The sequence below is a fragment of the Erpetoichthys calabaricus genome, chromosome 4 (assembly GCF_900747795.2).
Source record: "Erpetoichthys calabaricus chromosome 4, fErpCal1.3, whole genome shotgun sequence".
Lineage (NCBI taxonomy): Eukaryota > Metazoa > Chordata > Cladistia > Polypteriformes > Polypteridae > Erpetoichthys > Erpetoichthys calabaricus.
In genome coordinates, this window is record NC_041397.2 from 30,294,642 (window position 1) to 30,318,010 (window position 23,369).

The 23,369-nt window shown below is 37.9% G+C and overlaps 1 protein-coding gene across 6 annotated transcripts in view; it reads left to right on the plus strand.

The window, feature by feature from the left end:
• Positions 1-23,369, plus strand: part of dclk1a (doublecortin-like kinase 1a) — a 433,299-nt gene that overhangs the window by 340,897 nt on the left and 69,033 nt on the right. For 4 of the 6 annotated variants that reach the window (XM_051926745.1, XM_051926741.1, XM_028799297.2 and 1 more), the window contains one exon: positions 16,583-16,677. In XM_051926745.1, the coding sequence (XP_051782705.1) occupies positions 16,583-16,677 (95 nt within the window). Of the gene's footprint in view, positions 1-12,963; positions 13,139-16,582; positions 16,678-23,369 lie in introns of those variants that run through there. The other 2 variants (XM_051926743.1, XM_051926744.1) reach the window with 2 other exon arrangements.

Genomic DNA, 23,369 nt, shown 5'->3' on the forward strand with positions numbered 1-23,369 from the left:
TTGGGTTCATTTGTGAATTTGTACTTGTCCTGGTATGAGGGTATATAGAAGTGTGTATGAGTGTGCTGTGAAGTGGAGTGGTGCTCCCAAGTGTGTCATCTGCTTTTAACTCTTTATCTGCATAACGTAACACAAGAAAGAGAAAACTGGAAAGTTGGATATTGAGTGTACTCCACAAAAGACATTGTCTTCAGATAAAACCATTGCCAGTGCCTCAGTTTTCCAAAAAGAAACAAAAGTGAAATGTTCTATACTGTTTATAATAAACCATAGAATCAGAACACTGGAACAGGTGAAGGATATAAAGTATGCATTCAGGTAGTTCTGCACAAGTGTACTCATTGAGCAATTAACATATACAAAGATGCTTAAGATCAAGAATTAAAATGTTGGGCAACCCTTGTTGCTGATTATGTTGGCTCAAAGAGGACAGTTGATTGTTAGAGTGTGTTTGGCAAGCACATCAGTGACAATGACTGGTCTGCTTGTTGATGTCTTGTGAGGAATAATGGCTGAATTTACCATAGAATCCAAGTGGGTAGACGTCATTAGAGAGGTGCAACTGTGGAGGAAACCAAAAGCCCCCTGACTCTAATTTTCATGTGATGATTCAAGATGGGTACTTGCATTAATTTTAAGATTCAATGAAAAATAGATAAGCTACTTTGAATTGTTTAACTTTAAAAGACAGATTAAGGCACAAGCAAGAATTTTTAGCAAAAGTCACATAGACAGTTACTTTGAACATGTTGTAGACCATAAACTCAAAAAAGGGCAAAGTAAATAAAAATGAATACTAAATAAAATGAAAGGAAATATGATGCAACTTTTAGTCCAGGTAAGCAGTAGTCTCTTATGATGAACAGAGGCCCAATATTCAAGGGTGCCCTTTTTTACTTTTATTTATTTAATTATTTAGTTTTGCTGGTCAATGTTCGTGCCACCAGTGTCTACTTACTGCCTCCTATATTTGCTTCTGTCACCATAAAGGTACTCAGGGTTATTCTTGCTAGGTACATGATGTACATACATTTTTTTCTTCTTATGATTACTTATCCTTTACTGTGTCTTTTACATAATGAATTGCTGCAATCATTAGAGTACAGCTAACAGACGGCTATTTAAGCTATTTAAATCACTGATTGCTGCAGCTTCTCTGGTGTGACATTATTAATTCTAGAAACTGTGCTCTTTGTCCCTCTCTTTTTCTCTCTGTAAAACAAGTTTGTGGTAGTCAGACCATTCAGTTTTTGGATCTCCTTGTTTTGAATTTTGCATTTCATTTTATGGTTTGGGTATTTTCTGAATACAGAATTATTCTTGGTTTATTTTGTTTCAATTCAGATAAATTATTAACTACTCTGTTTTTTATGATCTTTGAAGTTTTGACTTTTTATTCTTGGGAGTTTCAAATTCTTCTTTTAATCTACTCTCTATATATAAAATCTTAAGCCTAAAAGTCCAACAATTTTGTGCAACGATTTTATGTGACGTTTTTTGTCACACTTTAAATCAGGCTTATTTTAAAACCTACATATATGTTTGGTATAATTTTTTCTGAAATTTATCAAACTTTAATGTGATGTTGTTATATTTTCAGATTCTTATCCATCCATTATCCAACCCACTATATCCTAACTACAGGGTCACGGGGGTCTGCTGGAGCCAATCCCAGCCAACACAGGGCGCAAGGCAGGAAACAAACCACGGGCAGGAGGCCAGCCCACTGCAGGGCACACACACACACACACCTACCACACACTAGGAACAATTTAGGATCGCCAGTGCACCTAAACTGCAGGTCTTTGGACTGTGGGAGGAAACCCATGCAGACACAAGGAGAACATGTAAACTCCACACAGGGAGGACCCGGGTAGCAAATCCGGGTCTCGTAACTGCGAGGCAGCAGCGCTAACCACTGCGCCACCATGCCACCCTCAGATTCTTATTCTGTTTTTAAATTATAAACTAAAATATCAAGAAAGTCATAGTTTTTAATATCAAGAAAGTCATGGTTTTTATTTTTGATCAAGTAAACTTTCTTTCACAGGAACAAACTATAAAAAAAATTATCTGTTCATAACACCAATGTTTGTATTTAGGTGATTTAGTTAGCTGAAGGTCGAAGAGGTGAAGGAGCCGGGGGGATTGGGCGCCAAAGTTGCCAGGAGGGCTTGCGCCCCTAGTATTTAATAAAAGTTTGCTTAATAGTTCAAGTTATATTTAGGTGTTTTTATGGTTTTGACCTCTTCTTTGAAGAAAGTTCCTTATAGTTCCACAAGTCCAACCATTTGCCAACCATTTTATAAAAGATGGTCGTGCCCATTAAACAACATCCAAAATTTATTTAAAACAAAGGAAAGATCTCTCCAAAAAACTTTAGCATTAGTATGTATTTAGTTATTAGCTGAGAACTTCGGTTGCTGATCTTCTGCACTGGACTGTGCTTTATTTGAAAAACCTTTTGGTTCACCTTAAAAGAATAAAAAAAAAATCATCATCACTCATTATTGCAATTTTCTGAAAGGACTTTTATGGAAGTTCAAGCAAGTCACAGCATAACAGCTGTGACAAATTAAGAGAAAGAGAAAAAAAGAAATGGAAGGTAAGAGGGCGAGGACCTTTAATTTTTAGTTATAAAGTTAGCAGATGTGCCACCCGACCTATTAGGTAAACGTCTAATGCTTATGGTAGTTAGGCCTAGTGAACGAGCAAGGAATTTGTTTGAACTTTTTCTATTTATGTGCAAGATGAGATGTCCTGGGTGTTATATTTGATACACTAACCACACCATTTTGTATCTGTGGTGTCTCTGGCATAATTTCAGGTATGTAAGAAGCACTCTATTGCAGTTACAATGCATTATAACTACCAGGATGGCATCTCTCAAATTAATATTTACAATGGTTATTATTTACTGTGTTTAGGTGAGGCTCTGGGTTGCTTGTGATCATGTAGAGAGACAGAAGGTACGTGCGCAGGAGGGGAGGAGACGGGAAAGAAGGAGGTGTGTGTGCATGTGTGTATGAATGAGGAGATGGAGAAAGGAAGCTTTGAGAGTGAACACAGAAAGTAATTTTTAAAAATGGTGTACGAAAAGGGGTAAAGACAGCATAGTGACACTTCGTTGTTTTAGAGGTATGCCTAGCGACCCTAAACAGTGGGCTAGGGAAGTTTTGTTGCTGTTCTGTTCAGTTCTTGTTTTTCAATAAACTCAGCGTGTTTGGAGCACCACGTTTAAAGCACCTGTTTTTATGTCTAACCCTCCTTAGTCACTACACTGTATATGTGTGTGTGTATATATGTATATACATATTCAATCTGTAACCAAAATCTTTAAATCTGTATAATGTGCAGCTTCTAACAGAATTCTTCTTAACTCTTATTTTGCTATTTTTTTCACTTTTAAAGTTTTATCAAAAATAATTCCTGCCAAGATTGTGACATTCTTGATCATATCCTTTTATTCTTGGGATGAATATATCTCACCAGGATACTTTTATGTTAAAATAGATCTGTTGTATTTCTTTAGCTGAAATTGAAAGATGTATTATACCAAATAATTGGTATTTATACTTACAATGAAAAGGGCAATTGAAAAGAGTTGAGTCAACCCTGTAAAAATTACCCATCCATCTATCCATTGATTTTCAAATGCAGTTTTGGATTTATGGGAGCCAGGTCATTGCAGTGCATGTTCTTACCTGTACTTACTTCAGGCCAATTCAGTGATAAAATGAGCTAATCTGCATGTCTGTGGGATGGGGTTGGCATTTGAGATTCTGAAGGAAAACCTGCACACGTGCAATAGACTCAGTACTTATTGATAGTGACCAGACTGGAGTTGGAAGTCAGAGATAATTAAATAAATACAAATAAATATCTATTGAGTTACATTTTTGTCACATCTAGATCATATATTATTAAATTCTTCATGCAAATGCAATAAAAATGGGTGCAGTATTTGCACCAGACATAATAATTTTTATAAATGCTAGGGGGCTCTGCCCTCTGCTCGCTTCACTCGCCCACCCCCGGGTTTGGTTTACCGGATATACAACTTAAAGAGATATTAACTTAGAGAGTTATTTTCTTGGGAATTGTTACATATGCATTATTTTCACTTTTTCTTTAAAGTTTTTGTAGAAACCATACTTGTCCTTATTTCCGGCCCCGGGTGTGGTTAAATCTCTTTCTCGCAGGATGTATAACGCTACTTGTGTTCTGAAGGTGGGGCGACTGAACGCACGCTAAGGAGATGTCATCGGATCAGTTGCTGCTGGTGAGCTCCGTGTTCTGCTTGTCGCGCTGTGCGTCGATCATTTAAAAGCCTGTACAGCAGCTGTCCTTTTGCCATTTCATGTCTCTGGCGCTCGCGTTGTGAAGGGGTGGTGGGGGGGAGTTAGGGTAGCTGTACACACGCAAGGAGAAGTGGTCGGATCATCTGCTGGCTTTCTGCTGCTGACGAGCTGCTTGTTTTGCTTGTTGTTGTTTTAAGAGCTGGGAGCACATGAAATGTGTCTGCCAAAAGCATTCCAACAACTGCTAGGTTAGATGTCCGTGAACTTGTTTTAAATGTTTTCTCACTGCCTTGTCTCGCGTGACGTCAAATTGTCTTCCAAGAAGATCATGTCTCGTCTTCCTAGTCTCCCTCCCAAGATTTTTTTTATAATAGAGAGGTATAACTCTTAACTTACAGTAACTAATGAAGCTTACCATCTATTCTAGATGAACTGACATATGGTTCAATGGCCCTGGGCATCATTTTCATTTCTGTTCTGTTTTAAAGTAAAACCTAAAGCTATCAATGAAATGCTGAAATGCTTATGTTGCTATCTCTTCAAAACAAAAGAGAGAGTTTACAGATGCTTCTTTTGTATTAAGCTTGCTGTCACATTTTGAGTAGAAAATAGGACATCACATATTTATCTGCTTATAAAAATGTTGAATAAGTAGGAATTTTTTAGAAAGGTTTAATGCAGGTTAGCACAATCGTACAGTGGTTTAAAATTCTGCCTCACAGTTGCAGGGTCCAGGACTCAAATTTTAATTGTGTCTGCATTTGTTTTACTATGGGTGATCCGTTTTTTCTGAAATAAATCACATTTGAAATTTTAGGTTAATTGTCAGTTTGATTCTTAATGAGTTAACGAGCCCTGGCCACGTTGATTCCCACCTTGTTGACAAAGCTCCCTGCGATCCTGAAGTGGGTTTGGGCAGATCAGGACTAATTTTGAAATGTTATTCGTCCCACATATGAAACTTTAAATGTCCTAGTCCCTGTTTACTTATATTAATTTATCAATATATACAAACCAGAGCATGCATTTCAATCTCAAGATAGGAGGTTGTGCTTTTACCTACAAGGTTGCAAAGCTGTGGAATGATATGCCTGCTTGCGTAAGAGCTGTCCCATAGGCTCAGCATCTAAATGCTGGCTGAAGATTAATTATTTTAGTCTAGCATACCATGATTAGTGATTTTGATTAGATGTTTGTATTCAGAATCTTTGCTTAGTCATTTGCACAGAAGTACAAGTGTGACAATTCTAATATAATGTATTTGACAGCTTTCATTTTGAAATTCTTTGTGTGTGAGTCATAATGTTTTCTATTAGGCTTCTGTACAAAGTTTCTTATATGTTATTTGCCTTGATAGTGATGTTCTGTGAGTGAATCAATAAAGTTGGACTTTCTTTTACATTCTCTTTTTAATTGGTATGATACCTAAGACCTTGCAAAATTTATAATAAACTGTTACAGTCAGTATTGAGGGAGTAGATGTGGAGGTAGTGCTTAGGGGCCGACATCAGTGACAGGCTGGACTTGTCTCATAACACAGAGAAACTATAAAAGAAAGGGGTTAGCACACTCTTCTTTCTTAGAAGACTGCACTACTTTAATGTGGGTAGTGACGTCCTTTACATATTCTAAAACTCTGTCATGACCAGTCCCTTTTTAAAATATAGGGAGCCTATGAATCCAAGGCCATTATTTTGATCAAATGATTAGACTGTCCAGCATGAATTTATACTAATGTATAATGTGCAGGAGGGATGGACAACCGGTCTGCCTTGGTCACCAGAACCGTGATTTTATGAAAACTTACCATGTGAAGGTACAGGGTTAACTTTCTCTATGAATGCTGTTGACTAGATTTTGCATTTTCCTTTTCTCCATTGTCATTTGGCCATATCTCATTTATACATTTAATGGACTTGCATTGTCTTGATTATATGTTAATTAGATTTAAAGTTCCTGTTCTGTTATAGATTCAACTTTGTTCATGTATGAAAATTATTTTTGTTTTAATTATTTCTATCCTTTCATTAGGCTGTAAATGTGCACAAGTACTGTGAAGAACACTATATAAAAATGAACGCAATATGTTTATATTAAAATTTTAATTATTTTTTTTTAATTTCACATTTTGTCTGTTTCTACTTTGTTCTTCTATATTTGTGCAAACAAATCTAAATATTTCCTATAGATATACAATGTAAAGATGGTAGTACTAGGGTGTTGTACCATGTTAGCCATTATGAATGTAGTGACAAGTCAAGTAAAATGAGTTAGCCAATAAAAAGTGTCATTTTACATGTCGATGTAAAGATTGTTAAGTCTTTACTGTAGGCAGTCTGGTTTGAGTTAGTAAATGTTCGCAGATTTGATTCTTACTGGCAATTCTGCTTTAGTACTAGTTGAACTGTTTGTCTACATACTTATGGCAAGTATTTACATTAAATTATTTTCTGTAAATTAAATTACATTCTAATTAAGGGACTTCACACCCTGCTTGCTACGCTTGTCAACCCCAGGGGGCAGGCACTGGGCACCCGCTATCTCGTGACTGAGCCACTCGAAGGGCGTCGGTGCACCACTCCATTAGAGAAAGAGTTGGTATATAGAAGAGTATGTGGGACACGGGAGGATGACAGTTTGGTCCTTAGTTATTATAGATAGAAAATCAGTTACTTAAATATTTCACTACAACTGCCTATTTTAAATATTAATGAATAATAAAACGTAGTAAAAAGTAAAAGTAAAAAAGTAAAACATAATAAAAAGTAAATAAAAACTGTATTTACCTTAACGCCTCGTCAAAAAAAAATTATGAATTGCTTTATCCTCGCTGTTTTTCTATTGCGATCTAAAATTTGACGTTCTTAAATAGATAATTTGCTTTTCTGCCTTACCATTATAACCGACTGCTTTGAAGGGCGAGTTAGCAGGATTGAGAATGTCACTGGGTGGTACAGAGAGAGGATATGTGCAGTAGGAGTAACGATTGGGCGAGCGGTGTGGAAGGGAGTGCTCAAGGCTAAATAACACAGACTCGACAGAAAACCTTTTTAATATTATAGAGAGATGTAATCAAAACTTTGTCAAATATGCCGCTGGTGTTTCCATAAGTTTCCTGTACTTTGAGCTGAATTAGAATGTGTCATTCATCTCCAGTGTCAAGGTGTTTATGGCTGTCTTCTCACTTGTCTATAGATCACATTCTACCTGTGTCCATAAGGGTTTTCAGTGGGTACTCCTTTTTCCTCTCAGTGCCAAAGGCATGCATTTTAAGTTCATAGGTGACTATAAACTTTTCCAGTATAACTGGTATACTGTGAGATTAGAAGTGTCATATCTATATTTGATTTCCACCTACTAGTCATTCCAGTGCATCCACATGCCACCCATCATCATTGTATTTTTAAAATATTTTCCTACAGAGAGTTTGGGGAAACAAAGGCCTACTTTTGGGCAGCACAAGTCAAGTATACCTTCTTTAGCAGCTGTCTTTCATGCTCATGGGTGGCAGGATGAAGTGATGTCTTTGATTATTAGTCAACAAAACTTGACAGATTTATCATTGCGATGTAGCATACCCACTTATGAAAATGTAAACAATGGGAAATGGAACTTAATGTTGACCTACTAAAATAATTATTGTAGAAAAATATATATGGAATATTGAAAAGAACTATGTGTACTGCTGGCTTTTTGCTTCTACAATACACCTTAGATATTCTTTAATTTTCGTTATGTCTTTCATAATTTAAAGCTCAAGGTAATTCACTTACAGTATGTATTTTATTTTCTTACAAACACTCTAGAGAGCCTGAGCATATTCCAGCAACATGATGTAAAAGTCAGGTACCACTCCTGGATGGGAAGACAATCATCTGCAGGGCACCCTTACACAATCTTCCTTATCTCAGGTCAATTTACAATAGTCTATCAATCTATCCTACGCATCTGTGTCATGTTGGAAGAAATCAGGATACTGGAAGAAAACTCCCACAGTCATGTAGACAACCTAAAAACTCCATAAGACAGTGACTGGGCCAGGATTTGAACTCCGGCTCTAGAACTGTCAGCAGTAGCTGTAGGCACTACACAGCAATGCCTTTTTTGCATTAAAAGTTGTATCATTGCTCAGTACTGAGAAGAGAAGTGCTTCTGAAAGGAGTGATCACCAGTACATTACAAAATAACTTAAGCCGCTAAAACCAGAATAATAAAGTACAATTTAAGAAACCAAATAATGCATATGGCTGATACTCACAAGGGGTTAGAATAACTGCATGTATACTGTCTTAAACGATGGGACACAAGGCAGATAAACATAGAACATGCTGTTAGTTTGTTTTCTGAAGTTTCTTCGTTTTGGAAGTGTTTCTCTTTTGGAACTTTAGCATGATGTTACAGTCATTTTGGTTCAGAGAGGCATTTAACAGGATACTATGACTCAAGGTTTCTGACATCTCCAGTTTAAGTAAAAGCTTATAAAGCGCAGAGGTTTACCTGATAAAACTGTTTTTGATCTTGTTAAACTGTAGATGGAGCAGGTCTGGAGCTGGCTATTTTCTAGCTACTTTAAAGAGATGTTGTGTAGAGTGCCATTTCGTTGTACTGGTTTCAGATAAGGAACATTGCTCATGCTGGAGTGAACAGTTTTTTTTTTTGTTTTTTTTCATGTGTTTCTTGTCTGTTTCTGTGGTTTGCTGTGGCCTGGTTTGCCTTGGCCCTTTTGAATGCTGTCTACAATTTCATAACAAAACTAATGACTCTTTTTGGTACAACAGTCTATGTGCTAAAATTTTCTTCTTGAAGTAAGGTTTCTTCTCCCAAGTTGATTTAGTTACTGGTGATCTCCCATGAGTTCAGAGAGATTCCATGGTTGTATCTAGCTTTAAAGGCTCTATGGAAAGAGTGCTTGCAGCCCCCCTAAGAGGTAATAAAGAGACATAGCTAGTCTTCAAAGGAATGTGTTAGTGTGCCACTCGGATCAGGCAATTTCTGAGTGGAAGATGATGGTTCTTCCAGGCACCTCCTGGTCCTGGCTTAGTCTGCAGAGATTTCAGCTCATCCTTGATTAACACTGCCAGTAATTTAGATAAACCCACAAGGTTAACTAAACACATATTGCCTAATGCTGGAGCTACAGAAGGAGCTTAGTTCATCTGTGCCAAATAAGTGTACTTCTGAAAGGCAAGTGAGTGAAGGGACGAGCCAATTTACTGTATCCCTGTCATTTTAAGTCTGTTCTTTTAGTAATAAAGACCTTGTGTACCATTGAAATCCCACTTCATCCTAAACTATGTACATTTGATCAATTGTGTAAATGCAATTCATCACTGTAGGTATTTTATAACCAGTTCTTGAACCACTTGAACCAATTTTAGGATCAAAGGGAGCTAGAATATATCCTAGCAACATCAAGCGAATGGTAGGGTCCAACCCTGGAAACCTGTCCATTATATGGCACACTTATCCATGCTGGTTCAATTTAGTGTCATCCCTTTACTTATATATGCTATCTTATAGATTCCCTAGAGAATCACCCCATACAGGGTGAATACGCAGTCTGTACACAGACAGGGACTGACCCAAGATTTCATCTGAGGCCTCCAGTGCTATGATGCAGAAGTGCAAACCACTGTAATTCATGGTTTTTCATTTATTTCCAAGTTGAATCATAGAAGGGCTGGCAGCTGAGGGACTTCTGAAAGAAGTGATCTGTTATGCAAAACCAGGAACCCAGTGCCTTCTACACCGCAATCCCACATCTGATTAGAAACTGTCCATTATAGAATATAATCACTCATAAAAGCTTCCATTCCATTATGCTATGGCAGATTAGATGTTTGGAATGTGAGAATAAAACCATGTGACCCAATGAAGAACACATGCTAATACAGGGAAAGTATGCAAACTAAGCAAATAAAGTACTTGGATTTGAGCTTAGTACTCTGGAGCTACTGAACACCACAGCTAACCACAACACTGTTGTGTCACCCACCAGTATACCCTTTCTTTAATTAAAGTTTCATCCTTCACCCTTAAAAATAAAGGTGCCATAGTGGTTCTTCGGAGAAATGCCATGGGGAAACCATTTTTGGCTTTCAAAAAACATCCATATGAAGATTCATGAAAGAACCTTTATTTAGATCAGGTTCCATCAATAAGCATGAATAGACGGTAACAGATTTCTGAAATACTAGTGGGTTGATGATTATAAAAGAACTTTTGTTGCATACAATAACACAGGTTAGGTTCAGGTTTTCTTGCTCTGTTATATCCTATTAGGTAGCCTACTATACATTAAATATTTCTGTTTTGTCCACATATTAGAAACCCTTTCAAAGCCCAAAGAACCAATTTCATATACTAAGAAACCCTTTTCAGAATGAAATGGCAGTGTGTCAAGCAATGGTTCTACAAGGAACTCTACATCCAGTAAAGTGCCATTTTAGAATAATTTTTTTAAGAGTGTTCAACATATTTACTGAACCTAATTTATCCAGTTTTATATACCACAAGGGATTTGTCCTTTACCAGCACAATCGGGCACAGAGCAGTTAACCGCTCTGAATGGGACATCACTCTCTTCATAGAGGTACCCTGCAAAAGTGGATCAAAACTTGGTTAACCGGTAGGAGACAAAGAGTGCAGATAAGAGGAGAATGCACCATGTGGAGTGAGGTCATCACTGGAGTCCCTTCAGGAGTAGATTTCAGTATAGTTAGTAGACTTGTTAAATTCACAGATGGTGCTAAAATTGCGGGAATGGTAGACACTGAGGAGAAGGCATAAACAATTCAAGAAGACATAGACAAGCTTCAGAACTGGGCAAACACTTGGAAAAAGCAGTTTAATGCAGAAACATGTTAGACATAGGAAAAGGGAACATCAAATGCCAGATGGAAGACACCATTCTACCTGAAGCTCTGAAAGTGATTTAGGGTTTTATGTTGACACATTTTCATAACCTACACAATGCACAGAAGCTATTAAAAAGACAAATATAATATTCAGTTATATTTTAAAACTGTTAAATATAAATCAAAAGATGTTATTTTCAAACAATGTAATGCGCTAGTGAGACTGCATGTGAAGTATTGTGTCCAGTTCTGGACAACACGGTACAAGAAAGACATAGCAGCAATTGATGCTCTGCAGGAGAGAGCAAGCAAGTCCATCCCAAGACTTAAGAACATGACCTACTTCTACAGACGTGGAGAATTAAATCTGTTTAGTCTCGAGCAAATCAGACTGTGTGGGGACCTAAACCAGGTTTTCAAAATTCTCAAAAGCATTGATAAAGTAGATCCAGCAGAATTCCTTTAACTTAATGGTGCATCACATACTAGAGGATGTCAGTGGAAATTAAGGGGAAATGCATTTAAGACTGAAGCCAGGAAGCATTTCTTTGCTCAAAGAGTTGTGGGAATCTGGGACAAAGTACCAACACATATAGTTGAAGCAGAAACTTGACAACCTTTAAGAAGTATCTGGATGTGATATTGGGACAGCTTAGCTATTAGCTAATAAACAAATCTGATGGACTGAATTGTCTCCTCTAATTTCTTATGTTCTGTGTTGGACGATACAACTTGGGCACACCTCCACATTCACTCATTCAGCACTCATTTAGCGGTAGCCTAACACTTCTTTGGAAAGTGGGAAGAAAACCTACATAGACAAAGGGAGAATCTGCACACTCCACACAAAGTGATTAGACTGGAATTCAGACCCAAGGTCTGGAGCTGTAAGGCAGTAGCATCTGGGTGCTGCGTTTATTATAATCCATGTTATATAACAGTTCTGTGCTGAGAACAGAGAGCCTTCTTAAAGAAGTGATGTCTTATACAACACAAATACATACCCCAGGTCTCCTAAATAATCATTCTACTCTTCTTATTGAATAATGAATAAAAGCTAGGTAACCCCTTTTTTTAAATAAACTTTTAGTGGCTGAAGTCTGTCTTTTTTATCAAAAGTTGCAGAATAAAATTATAATCACCATGATGATCAATCTGCGGTGGGTTGGCACCCTGCCCGAGATTGGTTCTCTGCCTTGTGCCCTGTGTTGGCTGGGATTGGCTCCAGCAGACCCCCGTGACCCTGTGTTCGGATTCAGTGGGTTGGAAAATGGATGGATGGATGGATGATGATCAATCATGATGCTCTCCAAGCGTTTATCTTTTGGGTAAATATAAGTGGATTTGCCTTACATTAAGATGTGAACGGTTTTGAAACACTTTTCTGAGTGGGTGTTTTGGGACTAATAAATCCTTTTAACTGATAATGTAAATGGTTAAATAAAGGAGGTAAATTAGAATGGGACTAACTGCAAGATCAGCACCGAATAATTTTGGGCAGGCTCAATGTTCGATCCAGCTTACTTTCCCTGTCATTTTAAGTTTGCTAATTGTTTATACGAGGTTGTCATTTTCATTTTTTCTCAATGAGTCAGTTGGAATTTGCTCCTCCATGGCAACTCATTATAAATCCCATTAATGCATCAAAAATCATTCCAAATGCTTTGTTTCCTCCAACCCGAAAGAAGACTGAGCTGCATAGTAATCCCTAGTAGCTGCATTGCATTTAATTGACACCTTTGATGTGGCCCTAAAAGAGCACCTGCACCTCCCACTGCTGCTCAGAGCGCGTCAAACTTACGCAGGAGCCACATCTGCCTATGATCGCGGTCCACCATTCATTACACGCTGCCGCCGGCTCCGGCCCCTTCCGATTCATTTATCTGTACTAGTTGTGCTGGCAGCTCAGAAAGGAGGATCGTGTACTTTGTGTGAGGGCTGAGTTTTGAGCTTGAGCGCATATGTTGCAGTACATTGAAGGTAAGCAGTCAATTTATATGAATGCAGTCACTGGGTTTGCTTCTGTAAGTTCTCTTTTATTTGCTGTAACCATCTTTAAAAAAGCGCACTTTTTAAAAGGACATACAGCTTGCTACTGTAGCCTGTAGTACGCTTCAGACGTGTAACATATGCTATATAGCCAAGCTAAGCTTTCAATATTCTGTTTGGTCTATATGGATGTATATTTATATATGGATAGAAGAAACATGTTCCCGATTCATGTCTCGAACACTGGAACTGAGACTGTTGGTGGTACAGTGCTTGTCATGAGTAAATCAAACCATACAAGCAACAACAACGTGTTGGAGTCGAAATCTTTCACATTCATGAAGTGTGGTGCTCACTACCATCTCCCGCGTCCGGGAAAGTGTTTGTATTTTTAATCAGTGCATCGAGAGACTGTCGGAGATTCAGCTTTTGCTCTTTTGTAGTGAAACCGCGCTCGTTTCCACAATATTAACATAAGGTAGTTAATTAAAAGAAGAAGAAAGCATCGGTGTACAATTTGCACAGCTGAATACTTAAAGCAGCTACTTCATTTCTTATTGCATTATTTCATTATTACTTTTTTCGTCTGGATTTGCATTTTCAGCGTAGTGGCGGACGGTGGGTACTTACGCTTCTTCTTTTCCAAAGCTAGCGGTTGCATCTTATGATAATAATAAGTACTATAATAATCCTTAGTACTCATTACAAACTCATAACGAAGAGATCAGTGTTCTGCAGCGCTCCCACTTTTGTTCTTTAAACAAAAAAAAAAAAAAAAAAATTAAACTCCTAAACCGTTTCGAGGACTCATCGCAAGCTTGTTTCCATGGGTCGTTCGCGATCCCCTCTCGAATTGTTTTTGCCATCTGACACATTTAGGAGGGATTCAGTGAAGGTTTCTTTTTGTTTTTATTTTGTATTTTTTTCCCCACTTGGATCGAGCATTAATTCTCCGGCATATTTTTGTGCTTTATATCTGTGGTCCAGTCCTTTTTTTAAAATTGGTTAATTTTACAGTTACAACTTATGATCAATAAAGTGCTTGCTACGAAGCAAACCGTGTAGCCTAGTGCAAATGCATTGGGATTTACGTTCAGTTACCACCTCTAACTCTGTGACTTAATCTACCAATACTTCCACTGTAAATATGGAAAAATCTGAGCTCAGCATGGTGTTGAGCTATACACAAGACATTTATCTAAAATAAAGGATGTAGGTATAGCGCCTTTCAAACAGAGCACATCCCCTAGTTTGACTCCTGGGGGGAGGGGGGGGGGGGGGGGGGTCTCTTTACTTTTTGCCTTTTCTCATGTCTATTTAATTAACGTCAATTTTCCTGGCATAGCTCAAACATTTTCAGGTTAGGGTGACTGGTGATTCAAAACGGGCGATTGATGTCTGCTCAGAAGTGGATTAACACCTCATCCAAAGCCTTGTCTGACTTGTCTGATACTGCCAGGAAGGAATCTGGCTCCCCATGGTTATGAAATTGGATTACCTGAGTTGAGTCAATGGTCTAAAAACAGAACTTTTATACATGCCAGCCACTTTCCTGCAAAGACGAGTGTGCAAGTAGAGAAGAACTGAAAATCTCATACTGACCTTTAAGTATTTTGACACTCTTGTTATCCTTCTGCTGTGAAACATTCTGACCTGTCATTGTTTACACATATCTTAAACAACTATTACTATACACTGATCATTTCTGTATTATCTATATCTATTATTTATTTATTATATTACACATCTTACACATCAATATTGCTGCTACTTCTTTGTCCTATCTTTGCACAATGTCTTGTTTGTGTTTTAATTTTTAAATTTTAAATTTTAATTCTATTTTTAATTTATTTATTGCACGTCATGTTGTTACACTGTGGACCCTGAGCTTCGCAATTTCGTCTATCTGTATACTTGTATATGGTTGAGATGACAATAAAGTTCACTTTGACTTTGATGTATGTATACATAACGTTCTCAGGTCTGCTTAATCCACTGTAGGGTCATATTGGGACCAGAGTGTATGTGGGTAGAGACCACTCATGCAAGGCCATTTTAGAATCAACAATTAAGCTAACATATTTGGGAATGCAAAAAGAAAATGGGAGACCCCAGAGGGGGGAAAATAACTCCCATGAGCATGTTGAGAACATACCAACCAATATGCAGACAATGACCAGTCATGGCATCTGAACCCAGCACACTGAATCAATGAGGTAATAGCTCCACCATGCCACCCAGTATATTCTCTTTATATATAATACACTACCATGGCTGTTCGTTTGTCTGTCCAGGATTTTAAATCACCTGTAACTTGCAAACCAATTGCCCTATTGACCTGAAATTTGGTACACATATACTACGTGATGTCTACTATCCGCTTTCGGGGTGATGATTTTTGTTACACTTTTCATTTTTATTTTATTGTAGAATCAACTCTTGGCAGCGTGCAGCAGGGTGGCCGTGCGGCGCACACATACGTGCATCGTTTTCATTCCCTACCACCTTCGCGGTCACTTCCTCTACCTCTTCATATCTTTAATCATTCTTGAGGCAGATTGAACACTTAAGTGCCAGCTTAAGTGAAAAATTAAGAAAAACATACTATGTAATTGCAACACAAACACTGACTTAATCAGTTTTAATGTGAAAAGATGCCGATGGAAGAAGAGAAGACGCGGGCCGCTAGGGTGGAGAAAATCAGAGCTGCTCAGGAAGCAGCAAGCGCATCAACCTCTGAGCAAACGAATGCTAAACGTACAGAGAAAGACGATGGGAACTAGGAATGCTCAAGTCAAGTGTATTCACTGCATGTTATTGTGCAGTACGCCATTACTGGTATATTATAACGGCTAAAATACACAGTACACAGCTTTTGGTCCGTTGGCACTGTTTGTGCTCAGCTGGGTAACAGGTGATTTTTTTTTTTTTTTTTTTTTTTTTTTTATGAATGGCACTGTATAATGAAATATTGATTATTCCCTGATTATAAGAGCAGATTTGTCTAATACAAATTAATGATTTAACCTCTCTTCATATCTTAGATACAGTAAGAGTTTCTTAATGTTTTGGATCACCAGACTTTTTTGGGCAAGTGTTTATAAGCGAAAGTGACAAAACATCCAAGACATACATTTTGAGAGGGACCCACTTTCACATCCAACTGTGTCAGTATGGTGGCAGCAAATTTGTCAAAACATGGGTTACAGTGGAAGAAGATTAGGATCTCACCGTATGATTTTAATTCTGCTTTATCTGCTTTCAGAAACACTTTAAAGTCTAAGAATAGATGGAAGCTGTGTGATAGAATTCAGCTGACGAAATAGTGTGACATGCTCTCTCAGAAGTAGCACATCTGCTTAGCAAGGGCATGATGTGGTTTGAATTGGAGATGTGAATGCATATTTAGGATGCCACTCTGATGTTTATTTTCAGTCAATGGGACTCCTGGAAGCCAGCTGTCCACTCCTCGATCTGGGAAGTCTCCTAGTCCATCACCTACCAGCCCTGGAAGTCTTCGCAAACAGAGGGTAAGCAATCTACTGTATTCCTACGGTACTCTTGGTATTTCTTAAATGTTAAACCAGACTTGTTGGACTTGCATGTTTGAGGTACATAATGATGAGCATAGTCTGTGTCACACATGTGTGTTTGCTTAAAAAATGTTTGCAAGATCTGATCTCAAAAGCCCATGCTCTTTAAGTACTATTTCTATCGTCATGGGTGTTTTTTCTTTTAGTGTTATTTGTACGTTTCTCATAATTTTACTTATTTATCCTCAGGACTCACTAGGCTTGTAGCTTTACATCCGACACCATTGAAGCACAGACATACTGTAACACACTTACGAAATACAACAGAGATGGCTCATATAATACAATATGGGGCCTGTACATACGCTCTTAATAACAGACTTGCTTAGGTATTTAGTGTTACGCTAGCTGTGTGAATTGTTTAAACAAAAGAATGTTTTACAGTTTTATGACTTTTAATGGTGATGAACATGTGTTCAGATTATTTTTTAACCAATTTCTAAATCAAGCATGCAATGAATACATTTTGTATAATATATTTTTAGTATGGAATAAAATACCTGTGCCTTTATTGTTTAAAAGCAGCCTCTATTGTACATTTTGCTGTCTAAGAAGAAAAATAGCTACATGCCCAGCAGTGACAATTCCCTTAATGGAAGAGGTTAAATTTCAGATTTAAGAAGTAATGTTCATTGAATATGAAGCTTTGCGCATTTGTTGTCCTCAAACCAAGATAAAGCCATGCAGACCAAAATATCCAAAAGTAATGGTTCATTATTAAATAGCCACAAGGGAGGGATGAAGAAAGTGAAATACACATATATGTCAAAGAACAAAAAAGACTACACCCGCTGCCTCTCTTGGCCTACTTTATATTCTTTCAGATTACTTTTTGTCAGGTAAAGTGGCTAATCCAGTAACCTACCTTAATGTTATTCAACATGCTCTTTTTTATTTTATTTTTTTTTACCAATTTACCACATTCACTTTACCGTAACCATGTAAAGTACTTCTCAAATGGTTTCCTCACTCTTAAGTCTTTAGAGGAAGCAACTTTTATACTCTATTTAGGAAAAGCTTAAGCCAAGCCAGTTTCTTGAACAACCAGTGTTGGACTTGTAATTGCAGCAGTTACACAAGCCTAGAGCTCCAAATCATGCCTCCTAGTGTCCCTGCACCTGTGAGCCTTTTGTTAGCCTTAAATGGTGAGGTCTACCAGGCAGCCTCTCAGTCGCCTTCACTTTCAGAATGATAACAGGCCTGTTTATTGCTTTCTGGGATCTTGGTCCCTCTAGCGTTCTGACGAAATATGGCATCTTTCTGCCCAGGGTACGCATTTCTCTCTTGTCTTTAATTGTGCTCACTGTTCCTGTTGTCATAGTGCCCCTTGGTGGTATTCTAATTCCAAAAATGCTATGACGTATAATGCTCCTTCTAGTACAGGATTTCCTCTATTCCTGAAGGTACTGCTTAACCCCATCCTTAACCATTGCTATTCTTTTTACCTGCTGTCGCCACCCTCAACTGCATGACCATAACACATTACATAATTTGGTATGTTTATTAAGATGAAGAATATTGAGAAGACGTAGAATACAATACTGTTAAATATTAAATCTCCTTTTTTATGTAAATAACTGCCTGAATCAAAACGCTCCTAAAGGACATACAGAAATGGAAAAATTCCACAGATCCAGAATAGGAAACATAATACAACCAGGAGCACAAAAAGAAAAACAACACCACACAATAATGTGCAAACTGCACAGACACAGATGAGAAAGTGCTTTAAATTTCAAGTCATAATTTGTCCAATTTTTATTAGAATTTGGTTAGAATTTTCTTTAACCAAACAAATTTACTCAGTAATTAGAATTAAAACAAGCTTTATTTGTTGGTTTTTGTAAATTAAATATTTGCTACTGGTATCCTTGACCAATCAAGACATATTCACATTTAGTGAAATTAGACTTAAATCACCCCTGCTTTATTCAGTGAAAGCATATGTACCTTACAACTGACACAGACTGATCTATATACAGTATTTGATAAACTTAAGCCATTCAAAATAAAATTAAGGTCAAAGTTCATTATGTTCTTTTATAGTAACTACCAAGACTGTAGAAAGTGGATGAATTATGCTATTGCTTTGGTAAATGGGGAAGTGTCATCATCATATTAAACTTTATTATTTACTTAGAAGAAAATAATATTTTCATAAATGTTATTATCATGGGTGGCGCAGTGGTAGCGCTGCTGCCTCGCAGTAAGGAGACCAAGGTTCGCTTTCCGGGTCCTCCCTGCGTGGAGTTTGTATGTTCTCCCCGTGTCTGCGTGGGTTTTCTCCGGGTGCTCCGGTTTCCTCCCACAATCCAAAGACATGCAGGTTAGGTGCATTGGCCCTAGTGTGTGCTTGGTGTGTGTGTGTGTGTGTGTGTGTGCACCCTGCGATGGGCTGGCGCCCTGCCCGGGGTTTGTTTCCTGCCTTGCGCCCTGTATTGGCTGGGATTGGCTCCAGCAGACCCCCGTGACCCTGTAGTTAGGATATTGCGGGTTGGATAATGGATGGATGGATTATTATCATTATAATATCCATTGTGTTCGAGAACATAGGGTACATTTGCAGAATTTGAGACCTCATGATTTCTGTTGGCAAGATTTTTTGAGTATATGTGCTTTTGCTGAGGGGACAGGTGGGCTGTGCTCTTCATCAAGTTAAACTCCTAAGCAGCGTTTTCAGTAGACTACATAGAGTCGTAAGATAGTCAGTCATTAGAAGAATGGTGAAAACAGAGCAGATGGGCATTTATCCCTTAACTATAACTCTTCATATAGTGTAGAGCCTAGCAATGCTTCTACAGCAGGAATTTAAATTAAGCACTTCATTCCCTTCCGTCTACTTTCATAATGTAGTCTTCAGTGTGTGTGTTTTTAACCAACCTGAATTTTAATTTTGTAGAAAACTGTTATTGGTTTTTACAAGACTGCGATATTGTAAACATTTGGCAATTTTAATGATTGAGTATATTTCTTTACACTTGTTAATTTTTCACTTTTTCACACTTTAATGAAATTTTAGGGGCGGGGGTATGAAACAAGAAGACAGTGGTTTCAGTTTCATTGGCTCTTGCATTTTAACAGATAAGAGCACAGGTAGCAAACAGGCCTCCCTTACAAGTTTAAAATCACACTTTCTGTGGCAGAGAGACTCGTTGCTTTAGTAATGATAAAGCAGAAATATCAAAGGAATATCAGCCTTTGACTTGAAAAATCCATCATGCCTCATAATTTGCCCTTAAGCTATTGTTAAAATAACATAGCATACAATTCTATGCACAAACCAGCAAACAGCCCTGGACAGGGTGACAGTCCATTACAATGTCAACTCGAATGTGTACATGCCCGGGTCCTGAATCAAGCGAGTAGAGTGCTAATGGTCCTAACCCACTCTCCAAAAAGGAGGAGGTAGAAATGTACGTGAAAATGAAATAGAAATGTACATTAGAACATTAGGACACTCTAGACGAGAACAGGACATTCAGCCCAACAAAGCTCGCCATTACTATCCACTTATTTCTTCCAGGAAAACATCAAGTCGAGTTTTGAAAGACCCTAACGTCTTACTGTCTACCACACTACTTGGTAGCTTATTCCAAGTTTCTATCGTTCTTTGTGTAAAGAAAAACTTCCTAATGTTTGTGCGAAATTTACCCTTAACAAGTTTCCAACTGTATACCCGTGTTCTTGATGAACTCATTTTAAAATAACAGTCTCGATCCACTGCACTAATTCCCTTCATAATTTTAAACACTTCAATCATGTCACCTCTTAATCTTCTTTTGCTTAGACTGTAAAGGCTCAGCTCTTTTAATCTTTCCTCATAATTCAACCCCTGTAGCCCTGGAATCAGCCTAGTCGCTCTTCTCTGGACCTTTTCTAGTGCTGCTATGTCCTTTTTGTAGCCTGGAGACCAAAACTGCACACAGTACTCAAGATGAGGCCTCACCAGTGCATTATAAAGGTTGAGCAGAACCTCCTGTGACTTGTACTCCACACATCGTGCTCTATATCCTAACATTCTATTAGCCTTCTTAATGGCTTCTGAACACTGTCGGGAAATCGACAGCTTAGAGTCCACTATGACTCCTAAATCCTTCTCATAAGGTGTACTCTCGATTTTCCGACCACCCATTGTGTATTCAAACCTAACATTTTTACTTCCAATGTGTAATACTTTACATTTACTGACATTAAATTTCATCTGCCACAAATCTGCCCAAGCCTGTATGCTATCCAAGTCCTTCTGTAATGATATAACGGATTCCAAATTATCTGCTAATCCACCTATCTTGGTATCATCTGCAAACTTAACCAGCTTGTTACTTATATTCCTATCTAAATCATTTATTTTTATATATATATATATATATATATATATATATAAAAAATAGCAGCGGCCCTAGCACTGACCCCTGTGGAACACCACTCTTAATATCGGCCAGTTCTGATGAGGTTCCTCGCACCATCACCCTCTGCTTCCTTTGTCTGAGCCAATTCTGCACCCATCTACAAACATCACCCTGAACTCCCACCTCTTTTAATTTGATGCCCAACCTCTCATGTGGCATCTTATCAAATGCTTTCTGAAAGTCCAGATAAATAATATCATAAGCTCCACTTTGATCGTATCCTTTTGTTGCCGCCTCATAGAATTCCAGCATGTTAGTAAAACACGACCTCCCTCTTCTGAACCCATGCTGACTGCTTAGAATAACTCCTGTCCTTGCTAGGTGTTGCTCGATCTTATCCTTAATAATTCCTTCCATTAATTTTCCTGTGATGCATGTTAAGCTTACTGGCCTATAGTTGCTTGGATCTGCCCTGTCACCCTTTTTATATAATGGGATGATATTTACCATTTTCCAGTCCTTCGGAATCTCTCCAGTGCGCAGTGACTTCCTAAAAATAGGGTTTATATATGTACTCACTAGCCTCCTTAAGAACACGAGGATAAATATTATCTGGTCCTGGTGATTTGTTCGATTTCAGCTTATTTAATCTGAGCAGTACTTCCCCTCTACAATTTCCAAATCCCTCAGTACCTCCTTAGTAGTCGCGTTTACCTCTGGGAGGTTATCCACTTGCTCACTTGTAAACACCTCAGGTCAGTTTGGAACCAGAAGGTCAGTTTGGAATCACCATTTACTCTATGCGTCTGTAAGGGTGTAGCAGGAAACTCAACACAGACATGGGCAGAGCATGTAAAATTCACATGGAATGTAACCTGCTGCAGGATTTGAACTGAGGATACTGGTTCCATGAGGCAGCAACACTAACCACTGTTCAGTACTTCCACCCTAGTTATAGTTCATACCAGCAAATAAGAAATAAATCAGCATAATATATAAGAGCTTCAAACATTAGTTTTGAACAGCCTTTACTAGGATCTTTTGAGAGTAGTAGGGACAATTCAACAGATCTAATTTAAACACAAAAGGGTAACAGCATTTAAGGGAAAAAATATCTATCTATCTATCTATCTATCTATCTATCTATCTATCTATCTATCTATCTATCTATCTATCTATCTATCTATCTATCTATCTATCTATCTATCTATCTATCTTTTCTTCTGTAAAATAAATGCCCCATTCCAATTGCAAAACTTTGTAGTTGTATGATTTCTTAATTGATTTACCATTGAATTAATAATATAGTAAAATAGAATGACAGAGTGGAGCTAGATACAGTTGACACATTTTTTTGAAGGGGAAAGAGCTTGAAAATTAAGAACCTAAAAAGAAATTTTAATTCTAGACTAACCTTTCCACCAAAAGCATTCACAAAATCTACCTTTTCCAGGCGGATCTTGAGTCCACCTTGAGTTTAAATCCCAGCCTAAGTTAGGTCTGTGTTGAGTAGGCCAGTGTTTACTTGAGTTTTCTACAGGATCTCAAGTTTTCTACCACATTTCAAAGACACCCACAGTATGCTATCTAATTATTCTAAACTGGACAATTTGAGGAAATATTGTTTGGGCTGAAACAGGTTAGCTTTAGCATAGCCTGAGGCTCCAAACAACACTGATAAATATTTATGTGTAAATACAGTGCATCCAGAAAGTATTCATAGCGCATCACTTTTTCCACATTTTGTTATGTTACAGCCTTATTCAAAAATGGATTAAATTCATTTTTTTCCTCAGAATTCTGCACACAACACCCCATAATGACAACGTGAAAAAAGTTTACTTGAGGTTTTTGCAAATTTATTAAAAATAAAAAAACTGAGAAATCACATTTACATAAGTATTCACAGCCTTTGCTCAATACTTTGTCAATGCACCTTTGGCAGCAATTACAGCCTCAAGTCTTTTTGAATATGATGCCACAAGCTTGGCCTATCCTTGGCCAGTTTCGCCCAATCCTCTTTGCAGCACCTCTCAAGCTCCATCAGGTTGGATGGGAAGCGTCGGTGCACAGCCATTTTAAGATCTCTCCAGAGATGTTCAATCGGATTCAAGTCTGGGCTCTGGCTGGGCCACTCAAGGACATTCACAGAGTTGTCCTGAAGCCACTCCTTTGATATCTTGGCTGTGTGCTTATGGTCGTTGTCCTGGTGAAAGATGAACCGTCACCCCAGTCTGAGGTCAAGAGCACCATAGAGCAGGTTTTCATCCAGGATGTCTC